This window comes from Carassius auratus, chromosome 13 (genome assembly GCF_003368295.1).
Source record: "Carassius auratus strain Wakin chromosome 13, ASM336829v1, whole genome shotgun sequence".
Classification (NCBI taxonomy): Eukaryota; Metazoa; Chordata; class Actinopteri; order Cypriniformes; family Cyprinidae; genus Carassius; species Carassius auratus.
Window position 1 is genome coordinate 364,107 of NC_039255.1, and position 17,774 is coordinate 381,880.

The following is a 17,774-nucleotide window of genomic DNA, read 5'->3' on the forward strand; positions in this document are numbered from 1 at the left end:
GAGTTTGACTACTTAACTAGTTATATTTATAGAAATGCTTCACTGGGGCAAGCAAAATAAATAAATAAATAATAGCAGCATTTCCAGTAGTATCCAACATTTCTATCTGATCTCATTCAGTGACTTTAGCCTATGTAGGATGGGTCGAAACCATGGGGTGAATTGGGGGAGATAATTTTACTGGAAATGCAGAAATAAGCCGTAATATGGCCCTGCATTTATGCTAATTGCTTTTAGCAGTTTATTGTATTTCTAAGTAATGAAAGTACACATATACTATGGAACTTCAAAATGTGTTTATTCATACTTTTCATTCTTGGTGCTTTTCCTTTCACTGAAAGGAACACTTATATGAGAATGATTTTAATAGGATGAGTGTCTACAATACATAAATGAAGAAATGACACCCTCCACTATATACACAACCTCTGAGGGCTTGATGTGTGTTTTGTAATTATTGGGGGGAAAAAAAGAGTTCCATGTATCCTGAACAAAACAAACAATGATCTAAATGCAACGAACGAGACTTTTCCTATTGTTCTTAAAAGTTCATCTCAGTTCAACGTTACATGTGTTATAAAAGAACTAAGTGATGTTATATTAAACCAGTGGTTAGATCTCATAGAAAACAGACATGGAATATTTTGGTTTGACCTTTTAACCTAGTTCCAGTTGCTGTTTCAAGCGGGTTCACTTCACACATGCTTTGTAATTCAGGAACATAAGTATTGTTTGTACACAATTATAGTTTTAAACGGGAAAATGTGGAGCATGTTCAGTGCCTTATCATGACTGAAAAAGAAGTGAATTCTTCTATCATATTTGATATTAAGGACTGATTAGCCAGACAATCTCCCAAGTTAAAAGTCTTTGTTTAAAGGAATGCATGGCATTTTATTGCACGAGTATAGGACTTGTTTTTGTGCACTCAGTGGATTTTCTGGTAGCTTCTATGTGTTCTCATAATGTAATTCAGAGAATGTTCCTCAGATTTTGACATTCTCAAGCTATCTTAGAGCAAATGTGAAATTCAGCGGTCCAAAGTTTCTTTCCCTAAACCATATTTGTAGCATAACATGTTTCAACATGTCCTAAGTAGATGTGATCCAACAAGTAATTATTCTGTCCACAAAGAATGTGGAAATGTTTTGTTTAGTTGTTTAATATACACTTCTGCCATGCAGAACAGGATTTGTACCAATGAAAGTTCAGTGTGGGCGAGAACTCCTGTTGCTTATTGTGGAATTTACTTGGAAGAGACGGTTTTATCAAGTCATTTTCTCAAGGCCCAGTGTTAGAGTAGTAATGCTTTGCTTCTCTTAATGTTACTTAATTAACAATGTTCTTTAAAAAAAGTTCAACACAAAATTCTACATGACCGAAGATTTGTAAAAAAAAAATTGATAACAAAAAAACCCACATTTGTTCATACTGTCATACAGCATAGAAACACATTGGTTGAGTTTTAATGAAATTCCTGATAAAAATGTGTCCTTTTAATGCCTCAGTTTTGTCTTTATTTTTCTGTCCAGTTTAATGGCAAGACAACAGCAGTCTTCTCAGTTTCTTAAAGGACAAGCTCCAGCAACTGGTTATCATCCAGCAGGTCCAGAGATAGGCAGTTCGTGGAGCGCTGGACACAGAATGAAGTACTGTCTGGACACGGGCTGGTCGGGGAGTGCGGAAGCCCAAACGTGTAGCTGACGGATGTGACTGGAACCGATGCCGTTCCCAGAGGGAGAAGGGGGGAATACAGTCGCACGTCATCCAGACTCAGACTGTAGCGGTCGGCCGGGTTACGAGCCTTCTGATTCGAAACCTGTAATAGGTGATGAGAGCAATTAGTGACATGATGAAGAAATGAAAAGGGAAAGACTGAAGAAGACATAGACGGCAAACCTGTTTCATGTTATCTGGATCACAAAGGTCCATTTGATCATTGCCTGTAACTGATCTCATTTGTGGACCTGGAAACAGATGTTACAGTAAACAGGGTGAGATATATATTCTAATCAAAGACTGCGGGCAAAATATTGGTTTACTGTATTTACGAATTGTCAAAAAACTAAATTTATGCTTTAAGGCCTAATGCACAATACAATATTCTGACATATTGATTTGTTTACATTCAACTTAAACATTGCCATTCAAAAGTTTAGGAAATAAATTAACAGTTTAATTCAGCAAGGATGAAATAAATTGATCAAGTGACAGATAAGACTTATATATCGTTACAAAAAAAAAAAAAAATTATCCACAAAAATATTTAGCAGCACATTTGTTTTAATTAACTAAAAAAAAAAGATTTCTGAAGCATCATGTGACACTGAAGACTGGAGTAATGGCTGCAGGAAATTTAGCTTTGCCATTACAGAAATAAATTACATTTTAAAACATATCACAAAAGGAATACAGCTATTTTAATTTTAATAATATTTCACACCGTTTTTACTGTATTTTTTTTTTAAATAAAAAAACTGCTAAATATTATATATCAAACATACAACTGAAATAATATGATAAATAATATGATAATATAAAATAATAATCAGCACCTATATTTCTATATAATTATATTAATCTTGCCAGTGGTTGTATGCATTCACTTTCTCTATGATTTAAAATATTTTACCATGCTTTCAGTAACTTTATTTTTATGTTAACAACAATAAAAAAAAAATAAAAAAATTAAACAACTGGTTACAAATGAATTAGAAACAGATCAATTAATGGAGATCAGTTTTCAGACTGGATGTGTCAGATGCAGAATAATGTTTGAAAGGGACCTAATTCGGTTTGTTTTGTGAGTCACCTTTAGATTCGGTATCTGATTGGATGGTGGGACAGTCGATGGACACGCCCTCCAGCAGCTCAGCCAATCGCAAGATATCCACAGGGTCATCCACAGAGACCTCCCCGGGCTCCTTCACCACCTCCTGCAAACCTACATTGAGATTTCATCACAAACTGTCCATCATGGGCTAATCCATGCTTAACCTTGTCAAAAACCTAACAGACCTGACAAAACATTTGGTCTTTCCATTGTCAGTGCGAACGTGACATTTTGCAAGTCAAGCTGACTGAGCAAATAGACTAAATAACTTCAGAACAACCGCTGCAGCTTTCTAGCATTACATTTGTGAGGAATCCCAGCAATGCCTATCTGTCAGCAGACCATGTCAAACTGATAAGCAGGACATGTTTTACTGTTGCAAAACGACTGCAATAGTATTATACCAAATATCACTAAAGTGTTTGAACCTCACCTTCCTCCTGCCACTCATCTTCATCAGTCTGAGCTTTGCTGCTGGTGTCAATGCCAAAGGTTTGTGAGGAGCCATGACTGACAGCGGAGATGAAGGGCTTTTCCTTCTCCACCATAGAAACCATCTCTGTGGAGACTTGCCTGGCGTCTGCCACAATGCCAGAGCTGCTGGTGGAGTGTCTAGACAGACGGGGACTGCCCTCGCTGCATGGCTGATCCAGGTCGAGCTCATCACTAATGTACGATTCACGGTACCTCTTCTTCTCTGGATCCGAAGACGGAGGAAATTATATTTTGTCAAAAACAGTCTGATATGGTACAATAATTCAGTGACAAATAAGGGTGATTCTCACAAACACTTTAACATATCCAGTTCTTATTTCAACCCAATTAATGGATTTTATAAACTGTATATTTCAATAGGGTGACCAGACATCTCTGTCTCGGTTTTTGGTGTTTTTCTAAAGTTATAATTTTGTTATAATACCGTTTTGAATTATTTTCTATTTGCAACAGTAACTGTTTACTATTTTATGTTTATTATATAATACATGTTATTATTTCTTATTTTATTGTGTCCCCAGTTTTCATTTAAAAAATCTGGTCACTTTATTTTTCAATTTAATTTACTTGTTTAGTGCTTTTCACTATACAAATCATTTCAAAGCAGCTTGAGAAAAAAAAGCTTGATTCAAATATTGCGATCGAGAAGCCAGAGGTCAATATCTATGTTTCCATCACTCTGTTTCTGAAGTATTGCATTAGAAACAGAGTGATGTAAATGGCAAAATCTGGGGGGAACAATATCATACTACAAAAGCAAGCATGAAGGGCTTGTAGAGGAATATTGTGTGGACACACACCCTCTGAGTCCTCAAGTTGCCGCAGGTGTTTGAGTGCAGGTTGCAAACTGAGGTACAATCTGTGACAGGAACTTAAATGCAGCAGAAGATGTCGGGAACGAAAGGCTGAACCCGTGTAATACACCAGCTTCCTCGCAGAGGGCAAACCATCCGGCTGGATCTCAAACTTCTTCCCCTGTGCAGAGAAGACAGAAAACAGAACCTCTGGATTTGTAAGAAGTAGCTTTTAATGTCAGAGCAGGTGATCGAGCACCACAATTCAAAGCACTTCATGGAGTTCAAGATAAATCAACCCAAAATGACTTGGAAGGAGGGAGAACCAGTGAGGTCTGGTGTGATCTAATAACGTAAAAAGCAGTAACATTAATTGTTACCAGAAAAGTGAGTCGTCCCACGTGAAACCAGGGGAAGTCATACAGCAGATCACGCACATTGTTCACCTCCTGCAAAATAAAGAAGAAAGAAAAGGCCTCTGTCACATAAAATGGTCAACTCATAGTTAAAAATCGTTAGAAAATTAAATGGCTGTTTCTGATTTCACTAAATGGTTCGGGTTCCTTAATGATTCCATTACAGATTAATGTATTACTTTTGAGAAATCCAAATAATAATTGCTAATTATGTACTTAATAAAATCAATAAAAATATTCGCTATTTTTATTTAAAAAAATAGAGCATTTAGATTTTTTTAAACATTTTAAACAAGATTTTGCAATAACATTTATATTAGATAACAAATATTAAGATTTATATGAGAAAAACCGTGCCTTAAGTAAGCATAACATTTTTATACATTTTGTTATTCTAATACAAATAATACACAGTTCATTCCAACCAAAATTATTCAGGTTACAGTTTCAGTAGTTGTTTTCAAATAGACAAACAATCAGATCGCTAAACTCTACTTGCTGCAAAGCTCACTTCCACAAATCATTTGTTAGATCGTTTGTAATATAAGCTTATTTGGCAGTGTGAGAAAGGAGTAAAATAGAAATCCTGTTCTTTAGCAATGCAGAAGGGGAGCCCATTTAAGGTTGGGGTCAGGGCCTCACCACACTGGGTCTTTGATCTCCTAGACACAGGGCCCTTAGTTTAATCCAACCCCAGACGCTTTAACGGGCAGATCAGAGGGCTCAGGGGAAAGGCATGCACTCCAAATCCCTGTTTATGGACTGAACCGTCTAATATATGCATTCCAGTCAGGCCTATCTGGAGAGCTCCATCATTGTGATTGGCACCGGCTCAAAGAGAAAACACAAGGACTGCACAACAAAGTAGGCTGTTCACACACGTTTTGCAGCAGAAAGCAATCAGAAGTCCTTTTTCGTTTTCAATGGGGGCTGTCGATTTCATGTGATGAGCAACAAAACTGTTGTGATGTTGCGGTGTCCAGTTTTTTGCACTGCAGCAAATTAAATACAAGAAGTGGTCTTTCCCTATTTGTAGAGCCTCATTCATTCTGATACACACACCTGATACACTTGCATTCCTCGCAGAGTGAGTCCAAGGAGTGCTGAACCTTTCTCTTCTTTCTTGTCCTACAGGAAACAGACACAGGCTTATATACACTTCATAATAAATTAATATAAATATATATATAATATTGCATAATTAAAACACATAACAATAATTTTTATATTAAAAACTGAAAAAATGACAATATTCACATCTTTATTATATGCGCACACAAGTTTCTTATGCACACCAAGGCTGCATTTATTTGATCAAATACACAGTGATATTGAAATATAACTACAATGTAAAATATCTGTTACAATTTAAAATTCCTGTGATAGTACGTTTTTCAGAAGCCATTACAGTCTTCAGTGTCTCTTGATCCTTTAGAAATCATTCTAGCATTGGTTGAGCTGCTGTCGTAACATGACTCAATCAAGCAGAATGCAGTTCCATCAGGTGCCACTAGTAGTGCAGAAATTACTTCACCTTTAACCTCTACTTTGATGAAAATACTTTGGAAACCTCCCTACATTCCACAGCTGAGAACGTTTTGACCTACAGAAAGACAATCCGATAACCGTGCTTGACCTCTGACCTTTTGTAGGCGATAAAAGGTGACTGGGACATCCTCCAGACGGCAAGATTCTCTGATAAAGAGCAGGATGGCGTCACGTGAGGACATCCCCCACAGCTCTTTATGAACCTTGGGCCCGTGACACAGCAGGTAGTCAATGCCACGCTTCGCAATTATCTATAAGAGAGCAGACACAGGTCATGCGTGATTATGAAGTGACTGTGGGCTCTCAACCATGCTTTATTAGAGTTACAAAAACTTTAATCAAACCCCTGCTGTAAAAACACAATAAGAATTTGCTGGTTTGGTGCTTTTCAAAAAATGCTAGTCAATCAGCATGGCCTTCTTGTGAAGCTGGTTGTCCAAGAAAGTCTTGTTAGTTAAAAAACACTGGTGAGGACACCAGCATACAACAAATTCGGGACTTTTCAACTTCAAACGAATCTTACTAGGATTCAAAACAAAGTAAGCACTACCTGCTTGGATGCAAATGTAAGTGATTGCATTTCATACACTCTAATGAAGACTCACCCAGGGTGGAAAGTATTCTTTGGGTTGGAAATACGCAGCGTGTCCCCGACTGTGGCCGTCCGAGCGGTGGTCAGAGTGATCGGCCTGCAGGGCGTATCCTGCCAGCTGGAAATACACTTCCTCCTGCTGTCTGCATTCTGAGCGCAGGACACGTTCCCGCAGATCAAAGTAGTACAGTTTTCTTGCTCTACGCTCACTGGGAACATAAAAAAATGTACAAGATAAAATATGAATATCGATTTTTAGCAAGAATTTATAAATCTATTCCAAATAAATCCTGTTCTTTTGAACTTATTATTGATTAAAGAATCTTTAAAAAATGTATTCCTGCTTCCACAAATATATTAGGCAGCATAACGGTTTTCAACATTGATAATAATAAGAAATGTTTCTTGAGCAGCAAATAAGCATATTAGATCTATTTCTGAAGTAATGATGCTGAAAATTCACCTTTACCATTACAGAAATAAATTACATTTAAAAATATATAAAAATAGAATGTTTTTTTATTGTAATAATATTACAGAGTTATTAATTATTACTGTTAAATAAATGCAGCCTTGGTTAGCATGAGCATTAAAACGGCCCCTAAACTTTTAAAAGACTGTATTTCAAATTAAATGTGTCTAAGAATTCACATCAAGCCTAATTTAAGAATTTAAAATAGAACAAAATAAAGACAATTCGAGCATAATCTTCTAATCTTAGGTGAACTATATTAATCACGCAAAACGATATATGACACATAAAAAATCATTTAAAAAGCAGACTGTTTTTGAGTCTTCAGCCCAAGTTCAAAATCCTCCACTCATTTCCGACATTTAATCAAATCTAAAGTTAGTCTGAGTTTCATTATGAGCAGTTTACGGTTACACCACTCCCAGATGGAGGAGGAAAATTCTTCCTAAACAGCTTTCAAAGATAGACCACATAAAAAACCAAGACCACAAGCCCACTCAAACTGGCCACACCCCCCGGAGGATTAAAACTAATGAAGGAAAGAGGCCAATGAGAGGGTTCCTCCCTTTAAACACTGGGAATCTCTGGCCTGTTTCTTACCAGAGAAGTCTGCCGTTCTCCACATAGTACTGGACCTTCAGACAGAGCAGGGGAGGGATTGACCTCCTCTGTGACCCCTGCTGAGAGAAAGAAAGGCTTGACTAGGTTACTGTGGCAACCCCCTCATTATGAAGTCACTCCCACATCCCGACCGGACTACTAGTGTTTATCTTAACTACCATACTGTAACCGCCCTGATTACCACAGGGAACATGCAGGACATGGTACAGTGATACTATGATGGAATGAATACTATTTATATAATTTATCACTGATGAGACATGGCAATTACAGCTATGTAAAAGAACACCATGGTACCACCATGATGATCATCCCATAGTTGTTTATAATTTTCGGTACTTTTTTATAGTGTTAATGATGGAGGACCGTGTGTTATGCTCACCTTCCCTGAGTCCTGTTTCCATTCCTTAGGGAAGTACTTGGCAAGTTTCTCTTCCAGGTCCAGAAAGATGTACTCATTGTCTAAAACAGCCCAGAAAAGGACACACAGGAAACAAGCGTAAATGCTCTCGGAGTGCAAACAATGGCATCATGAATTCATGCATGAAATCTGCCCAACAATGACCTCAATTAGGGAGACGGCTGGAATGAAAAGACCCGCTGAGCCATTGGTGGACGCAGGCCCCCGGTATGCAACAGCCCTAACCGCAGACAAACTCACCCCAGGAAAAACTAGCAGTCTGATGCCAGAGCGACTGCGATTGCAAAAGAATTCTAGCACTTTGAGTAAATCATGGAAACACTTCTAAAAGGGAGCTTGTGCAAGAATGGAATTAAGATGGTTTAAAGAAATGTCACAATAGAAAAATGTAAGAAGATTTAGCTAAAACCAAGAAATGGATTTTATTTCCCAGAGTGTTCGCACGTCCTTTTCATCCAACTGGTCCATGTGATTTATTTGATTTGTCAATGTGACCTATTTAGTATTTGTATATTCTAATATATTCTCATATAATGATTTGCTGCTCAGGAAACACTTCTTATTATTATCAATGTTGAAAACAGTTGTGCTACAGTACTGTAATATTTGTTTGGAAACCATGATACATTTTTTCAGGATTCTTTGATGAATAGAAAGTTCAAAAGAACAGCATTTATTTGAAATCGAAATCTTGTAACATTTTGATTACTTTTGATCTATTTAATGCATCCTTGCTGAATAAAATATTTTACATTTAAAGATTACATACTTCAGCATGGTAGCGTATCGCTGTTAACACTAAAATATTAAACGGCAAAAGCTTTTTTCAGTTATTATTATTAATTATTCAATAAATGATGTGTGATATTGACAATTCAGAGTAATTCGAATTAAGTTTTAGATGCTGAAAATTCTGATACTGTATGTTTCAGTATCTATATAAAAATGTATGTGAACACTTTATGTTATGTTTTTACAAGCGAAAGTTCACATTCCGTTCTGTTTATCCATCCTTTATCACTGCTAACTTTGCATCACTAACTCCCTTACTAGATGACTCAAATTCATTCTGACTCCCTGTCTCTTTATCCGAGGTTCATGACAAGAAGGTTGTGACCCTGCTAAACGCTCAGCCAATATCAATTACTCTCTGGTGAATCATGGTGAATTCCAGGCTTAACAAAGTTAATATAGCTTGATTCCAATCCCCTGGGGTCACCAGCCCTCAAATAAACAAAAACAAAGACGCTCTTGTCCAAGAGGAGGGTGACACAAAATCATAAAAAGGTATTCAAAGGGAGGAAGAAGCTGGAATGAGGCTTTTCCAATGAGAGGTTGAACAGGAGAGAAAAAAGAGACAGGAAAGAACAAGAAAGATCAGTAGAAAGAACCTGATTGGAATTGCAAAAGACAAATATCAGATGCTACATTAGCTACATTTCCTGCGAATAAAACCAAGTTTGTGTATTTAACCATGTTCTGCAGATTATGTCATTCGGATGTAGTGCATACATTGCTTGAATTTGCAAAAGACCAAAAGGCCTTGAGCTGTAAGCATTTGCATTTGGAAGTCTTCATTGAAAGACAAATAAACTCAACTACAACTAAAAAAGTTCTTTCGCATCTATGGTTCCATAAAGAACCTTCAACATCCATGTAACCTTTCTATTGCACGAAAGGTTTTTACAGTGGAAAAGGTTCTTTAGATTATTAAAATGGTCTTTACAATAAGAAAACACTGGTTCTTTTAAGAACTGTTCACTGAAACATTCATTCTCTGCAACCTTTAAAAGTGTACACTGTAATTGGGAAGAATCAATCCTTACCTTTGACTAAAGTCAATCCAAAGTAGTGCAACTCTTTAACCCCGAGAAGCTCACAGACACGGTGAAACACATCTTGACCTGTTGCTTTCAACTTGGAGGGAAAGAAAAACAGATTTGACAGTGAATGCGGTATAAAAACATTATTTTGAAATGCATTCTGATTCTAAATGCAAGCATTCAATGCAATAAACACAAATATGTAAATTGCATATACTGTATAGACAATACAGCCAGACGTAGGTTATTGCTTTTTTGTAATTTGTCATTGACAGACCAACATGGAAACAATAAGAAGACATGCTGCAAATCAAACTATGAAAAATGACAAGAGCTGAATATTTACCCCCACTGTGATGTCCAGTGTCTCCTTTGTGGGAAGGAGGACACATACTGTCCTCTCTTGTTTTGTGGGGACAGACATGGCCTATGCAAGCTCATCCACATACATATGTGTACACAGACATACAGTCACACACTCACACTGGCCTCTTTCTCTTCAAGTTGCTTTGCTCACAGATATTGGCTCCTTCATTGTGATTATCTGCAAAACAGCACAAAACAAACCAGACTCTCCTTCAATGTAAGTGTATAGGATTTTTATCATCTGCCGGGTGGAGATCATACATTTGAAAGTAGCAGCACTCATATTTTTCATATTTCAAAACACAAAACAAGGCCAAAAAAATAAAAATACTGTGGTAATTAAAATGTCTAGACTGTCCAGAAATGGTGAGGAGGTCTGTGGTGGAATATGAGGTTTTATCCTGCGCTCATATTTCATACAAACTTGTCCATACAAACAGTTCAATCATGCAATAAAAGCTCATTACTTTGCACAATCTGTCCAGTTGAGTTGATTATATAAACACAATTACATAATAATGAAATTAATGCTAAACTTGAAAACAATGAGTCTCGCAAATTCTGTGTTGAATATTATTGGGTGATCTTGTGTTTGTGGACCTTCAATTTCCACCTGCTCTCATTTTTTACTGAACAAAAAACATCAGCATTGTCCTGTTGATACAAAACTAAGCCCGTTCATCTACAATGCTGTACAGAGAACATTATTTTGTGTATTTGATATAGAGGTGGACGACATGGAAAAAATATAATATCACAATTCACGAGTCTCAACTTTTATACAGAATATCTCTTTGGGTTCGAGACTTTAATCTTTGCAGCTTTAGGGATCCATTCACGAACAACTTGTAACACTCCAAAGAGAAAGAAAAACTTGAGATCGCATCATATGACCCCTTTAAGTCACACTTAAAATGTATGAATGTAATTGAAATCTTTGTCATTACTTTTAACCAAAACTTATTCTTACACAGGAGTTCCAGCAAAGTGCCCTCTTAGCATTACATCACTTTTCAACAATGGATCTTTTTGTAGTTAATGGATGCCATAAAAACAACATGGTAATCCACATGACTTCAGTCCATTACAATTAAAAAATAAATAAATCATAATTAAGACGCTTTTAAGTTTAAACCAAGGCTCCAAGTTAAACGACCAGTCTTCTTCTATACATAATATTGCTTTCTCCAGTGAAACAGAGGAGAAATATGCACAGATCAGACAATGTTTTTTTGGCTGTTCTAATGCTGTTGCTCTCTCACACTGTGTTTACAGTGACGTGTTTAACTTCGGGTGATTCAGAGCCACAGTAATGTCATCCACACCTGTGAATCAAGACGTTAGGCTACGGTTAACCACTACAGCCTCAGGGGAATCCAGCTGCTAGTCCTGATTTCTTTATTTTATATAGTCTCATTTTATACATGGCATACAGAAAAAAATAAACACATCCCTGAGAGTAAAAGATAATGGAAGGACAGTTAAAGACTGAGATATGATGTTAAAGGAATAGTTAACCTAAAAATTAAGATTCTGTTGTAACCTACTCATGCTGTTCTAAACCGGTTTGACTTCTATGGAACACTACAGGAGATGTTAGGCAGACAATTAATGACATTTCCTTCTATTGCATATTTTTTCTTCATACAGTACCAATGAAGGTAGACTAAAGTTGTTGTTCTGCCTTTTGTGTTTCACAAAAGTATGACAGTCATCATCGCTTTTGACTTACTGGGAACAGCACCAGAAACAAACATTGAGTGTAATACACACCACTAATGATGTTATTCCAAAGGTGTTATGAAATAAAATACAACATCCAAGAACTGTATAGACCAATATATTATCCACGCCAACAATTCAGCATTTTGAAATTCATTTCTTCAATTAAATTCATTTCATCATCTATCCCTACATACACACTTTTGTTGGATGGCATCCAGTGCAAAACATTACTTCTTTGTTTGATTCTTCCAAGACTATCACAACTCTTCTCATATTTTTGACAAAGTCTAATCTAAACTAGCCAACAAACAGCTAGTCAACCATGGTACCATTTTAAAATCAAAAACTGCAGATCAATGCCCAGTACTTCAAACTAAACCAATTGTATAAGTCTCAGAGATGTATAAAGTACTAGAGAACCATACTTGAGTAAAAGTACAAGTGCTCTATCAAAAAAGTGACTTGAGTAGAAGTAGAAGTGCTCTTTAAGCACCACACTTAAGTAGAAGTACTAAAGTATTCAACATTTTTTGTACTTAAGTATTGCAAGTAGTCTATTTTAAAATTTACTACTCAAGTACTGAAAGTAAAAGTAGAAGTATTGTGTTATGTAGCTATTAAAGAAAGTAGTCAAAAGTTTGAACATATTGTTTTTACTATTTCAAATGATTAACCTAAAGGACAATCACAATTCCTTTGACTGTAACTTCTTGTAAACAAAAAAGGGTTACTAGGGTTAGTTAGCCCAATTTGCAAAATGATGTCATTATTAACTTACCCTCATGTTGTTTCAAACCCATAAGACCTCAGAGGGTCATTTAGAATTTTTTGAAGCATCGAAAATACATTTTGGTCCAAAAATAGCAAAAACTATGACTTTATTCAGCATTGTCTTCTCTTCCGTGTCTGTTTTAAGACAGTTAAAAACAAAGCAGTTTGTGATATCTGGTTCGCGAACGAATCATTCGATGTAACCGGATCTTTTTGAAACAGTCCACCAAATCGAACTGAATCGTTTTAAACAGTTTGCGTCTCCAATACGCATTAATCCACAGATGAATTAAGCTGTTAACTTGTTTAATGTGTCTGACACTCCCTCGGAGTTAAAACAAACCAATATCCCGGAGTAATTCATTGACTCAAACAGTACACTGACTGAACTGATGTGAAGAGAGAACTGAAGATGAACACCGAGCCGAGCCAGATAATGACTCGTTCACGAGTCAAGAACCGTTTGTGTCAGACGCGTCCGATTCGTGAACCGAGGAGCTGATGATACTGCGCATGTGTGATTTAGCGTGAAGCAAACCGACACACACAGAGCGTCTGAAACGAACTGATTCTTTTGGTGATTGATTCTGAACTGATTCTGTGTTAATGTTATGAGCCCATGTGCAGTCAACGCCAATGACGCCATTGCATCGAGCGCAAAAGAATCGGTGAACTGTTTTCTTCAACTGGTTTATTGAATCGAACTGTCAGAAAGAACTAACGTTACTGGTCATCCGAGAACCGATGCAACCGGTTCTTGACTCGTGAACGAGTCATTATCTGGCTCGGTTCGGTGTTCATCTCTCTCTTCACAGCAGTTCAGTCAGCACGCGCAGTCTTCTTAATCGCTTGATTCGCTCAATGATGTGCCAGCTTCATCAAACCTGCCATCTACAGTTCTGGCAGTGGTTTGTAATGGAATGATTCGTAACATTATTATAATTGTAACGAGTAACGATGCAGCACATAAAAAAAATATCGGAGTAAAAGTATTAAACTCAGCGAAAATATGTACCGAAGTAAAAGTGGAAGTAGGAGAAAAAAATAATACTCTAGAAAAGTACAGATACCGCCTTTTAGTATTTAAGTACAGTAGCGAAGTAGTTCTACTTCGTTACTATACATCTCTGATAAGTCTGAATACCATAAAAAACCAAGGACATGATCTAGTTGTAAGAAAGCAACATTTGCCTTGAAACCTACACGTTTTTGCCCAGATCATCTGGGCATACTTATTTATAAGCCCTGATACATTTACATCCCAATTGTATTTGCCAATATCATGTACATATCCCCAGGAAATCTGCAACAAACAATGTCAAACTGCTCATAATTTATTTAGAGAGATGTCAAGAAACTGATAAACAAGAGGAAGTTGGCAGTTTAACACTTAAACCAACTCAACCCACAGTCCTGTTTGTTCAATCTGAAAGTGAATGAGACCTGAACACCTCCGCAAACAGTCCCAGAAGGTCAGAGAGAACATATACTCCAACACCATAAGACTGAACTTCAATTTCAGTCTTCATAAAAGGATACAAAAGTATCATACTAACTAAAGTATTGATTTTGTGCAAGATACAGAATATGAAGTCATTATTCACTGATAAACTTTCCCTCTAGTTGAGCTGTTAACCACTGGGATCAAATGATTTAATCAATGAGCTGAATTCAAGAACCATATCAGTCAATTTGTGAAAGAATTATTCCGATTGGGTTTGTGAACCAGATGAAACAAAATTCAAAAGATGAATTGAACATATCAGATTCAAAATTGGTACTTCTTTCGTTAAATAAGGAAGTTTATTGAATAACTGCCTGTCCATCACACAAAGATATCGTACCGTATCGTACATAATCTGATATCGTAAGCCTTACAGTAAAGCAAACAAGTATTTTAGGCTTCATTTAGAATCATATTGTATCCTTACATTCAAGCTTGAAAGCTTCAGTTAAAGTTCACTGTATTTGCAAGAACAAAAAAAATCACTTTTTTGTTTTCTATGGGGAAAAAAGGAACTCAAACAGTGGGTGAATAAATGGTGACAAAATGTTCTCTAATTTAGATTTGATTCATTTTGTTTTTATAGAGTTGAATGTTTAGTTGGTTTGGTTGGAAACTGTCACTCTAAATCAAATCAAACTTTCAGGCACACACGCCTCTCTGAGAAAAACAACAGTAAATTTAGCTTCTAACATTCTTCATTCTGAAAAAGCAACTTTCTCTGCAAGGACCGATAAAGAAGGATGACTCAAGTCTCGAAGCAAGAACAAATCTTCAGCACAACCACACCAACAGTTTGCGGCTATGTTTCTCTCACAATCCCAGCACCTCTGAACACATGCAAATATCACTGTGTCTGTCCATTCCAGAGCAATTCCAGTGTAAACAGATTCAGATGAGCCTCACGATAACAGGCAGGCTACTTGGTGAGCTTGTTTGTTAAGGAAATACTGAGAGCAATGATGTCCAAGCATAAATCAGGCACTTCAAGCGAAATGCGGTTCCTACAGGAAAGCACCTTTTGAGTTATTGCACAATGCCAATCACAAGGCTTTACCAACCACTAAGATCTGAGAACAAGTCAAAAGCCGGTTTTGCACCCATCTGTGGCTGTGAAAAAACACTCATCATCTTGTCATGAACCTGCATAACTCTGTGTCCGTTGAATGTGCGTTCATGTTTAGACCTGTCAAAGGGTGAGTCTGTTATATCCGCAATTTACTTCCAACCGATTTCCTTTCTGTACCGTTCACACAGCCTAAAAGTTCCTATGTGTCCAAACTGTTAAAAATCTGTCCAAAGGCTGTATTTAACCATATTTTATATTCTTGTGCATTAAATCCAGCTCACTGTCTGTACTAGTGTCCTCATACACTACAATCTCAGTGTTTATATAAAGAAACAACCTGCAGAGCAACTTCATGGGTGGGAAAGTAACTGTAGAAGTTTCAATATCACTCATGAAAACACACAAATCAGCCTAATTTCCAGATTTAGAATAGATATATCAAATCTGAATTCTTTTAATGGCTAATGAAAAGTTAGCCAAAGGTTTTGCATTCGTTTTATATTGTAAACAACAGTGAAGTGGACTCTATAGAAAGAAAATGAGCTCAGCTGTAACTGTAACGACTGTACAAGACAAAATGCTCAATATAAAATGCTTAAGCTTAATTGTGGAATATATGACAAACAACAGAACAATTCCAGAGAAAACAGATTCACATATCTAACAAATGTGTTTAAAACATATTGTAAAGAAAAAAATGCTTAATAAATGTATTATTATTTGCAAAAAATAATAAATAAAAATAGAGATAAATGAGGTCACATCACATTTATTGACTATAAAGAGAAAATAATTGCTCAAAACATTCAAAACGACCATAAATCAATTAGTTTCTCTGACAAAATACTGCAGATGGAAAACAACAACAACAAACAAACAGTTACATGATTTTTTAAGTCCCATGACTGTAGTTAAAATAATTCTGTGCACATGCTGAATTAGCCTAGATCCAGAATACATTCTTGCCACAGGTACAGCTAGTACATTACTTTCAAATACAAAAAAAAATATGCTCTTAGGAGCTGAAAAATGCACTTACCGCTTATTAAAATCGCGAGTGCACGTTTGTTTTCCAGTTTGATGCTGTTGTAGTACAACTCACTGATGAGAGAATCGGAGCTGTCGATAGGACCGAACCAAATCACCGCTGCGAGGGGGGGAGGTTTCATTACACCGCACTAAAAACTAACACATTACTACTAAATTTCAATAGGTAAATTTGTCAGCGACAACAACCAATGCACAATAAAACTGAAATACTGAGGGGAAACTGTAAAACTTTGGTTGTCCGTGGTAAAAACCTATATAAACAAATACCCCTCCGCCAAATTCATGCATATGTATGATCCTCCTTTTAAATTGATATACAACAACAGTTGTGTGTGTGAGTTTAGCTGTACACATTGCATTTTGTTGATGTGATGAAAAAATGCAGTAAAGTTTTGTATAAATCGATTAAGTTTAAAATGCATTAAGCTTGTTTACTTGTCATGCGGGCCTTGTAAAACACGTTGCAAAAACTACAAATATTCACCATGAATAAACTGCTTTCGTCTAAAAACATAGGTGATCAGATCGGACTATTATTGTTTTTGTAAGCTTCTTATTATCGTCAAAAATAAAAAAAATTTACGACTACAAAAGTAGTTTACAACCGGTCAAGGATCCTGAAACCTTCTTTTCACCAGTCATAAATAAATAAATTACAATCAAAGAACATGAAACCTCTTGCAATCTCAAATAAATACATCAAACGTTAACACAGTTTAATTAAAAAAGTTAAAAGTTTCAAGTTTCAAAAGTTTAATTAAAAGTTAACACAGCTCTTGTAGCCTTATTATAGCTAGCCTATTGTTAGAGGTCTGACATAATATAATAAAATGTGTATGACTGTAATAAGGTTACAAGCTGACATGGATCCTCTGAAACCTTTTATCTCGGTTATAGAACTACATATAAATGCTAAATAATGCTAAATAATTAAATGTATTAAAACCATTCTGAAACGTAACATTGATTGAAAGAAAGCCCATATTAGTTCATGATTTTAAAACTACAATATCTGTAGTAGCTACATTATTTTGGTGGAAATTATTATATTATATATTGTGCTGCAGTATAGGCTCCTGAATTAACGAATCAGCTGTGTGCTGTTCACCATATGTGCAAAACTGTGCAGAAATATTTTTTCTTCACTTTAGCAGGGTTTTCTCTTCTTTAAGCAATAACAATGAAATCTCTGGACCTGCCTGGGTCAGATTAAACCCATAACAATCAAGATTACTAATCAAGATCAGCATGAACCTGTCTGAGATTACACTGAT

General features: G+C 36.2%; 1 protein-coding gene across 2 annotated transcripts; it reads right to left on the reverse strand.

Annotated features, from left to right (window-relative positions):
* Positions 1-279: 279 nt before the first annotated feature.
* Positions 280-16,636, reverse strand: LOC113112278 (FERM domain-containing protein 6-like). Of its 2 annotated transcripts, none has more exons than XM_026277695.1 (14): positions 16,490-16,636; positions 10,362-10,559; positions 10,019-10,109; positions 8,154-8,233; positions 7,751-7,827; positions 6,692-6,887; positions 6,182-6,337; positions 5,601-5,666; positions 4,503-4,571; positions 4,129-4,303; positions 3,267-3,530; positions 2,813-2,944; positions 1,900-1,967; positions 280-1,819 (listed from the first exon to the last, which is right to left on the reverse strand). In XM_026277695.1, the coding sequence occupies exons 2-14, from the start codon at positions 10,437-10,439 to the stop codon at positions 1,568-1,570; spliced, it is 1,704 nt and encodes a 567-aa protein (XP_026133480.1). In that variant the 5' UTR covers positions 10,440-10,559; positions 16,490-16,636; the 3' UTR covers positions 280-1,567. The 2 variants fall into 2 exon arrangements, with proteins under 2 accessions (XP_026133480.1, XP_026133479.1); XM_026277694.1 differs by having other exon boundaries at positions 7,751-7,830.
* Between the last annotated feature and the right edge of the window lie 1,138 nt (positions 16,637-17,774).

Excerpts from the sequence above, each read along its gene's own strand:
- LOC113112278 (XM_026277694.1), bottom strand. The coding sequence starts at position 10,439 with ATGTCTGTCCCCACAAAACAAGAGAGGACAGTATGTGTCCTCCTTCCC. Across the intron at positions 6,338-6,691 it reads AAGAATACTTTCCACCCTGG|ATAATTGCGAAGCGTGGCAT; the intron begins GTGAGTCTTCAT and ends GCTCTCTTATAG. Across the intron at positions 1,968-2,812 it reads ATCAGATACCGAATCTAAAG|GTCCACAAATGAGATCAGTT; the intron begins GTGACTCACAAA and ends ATCTGTTTCCAG.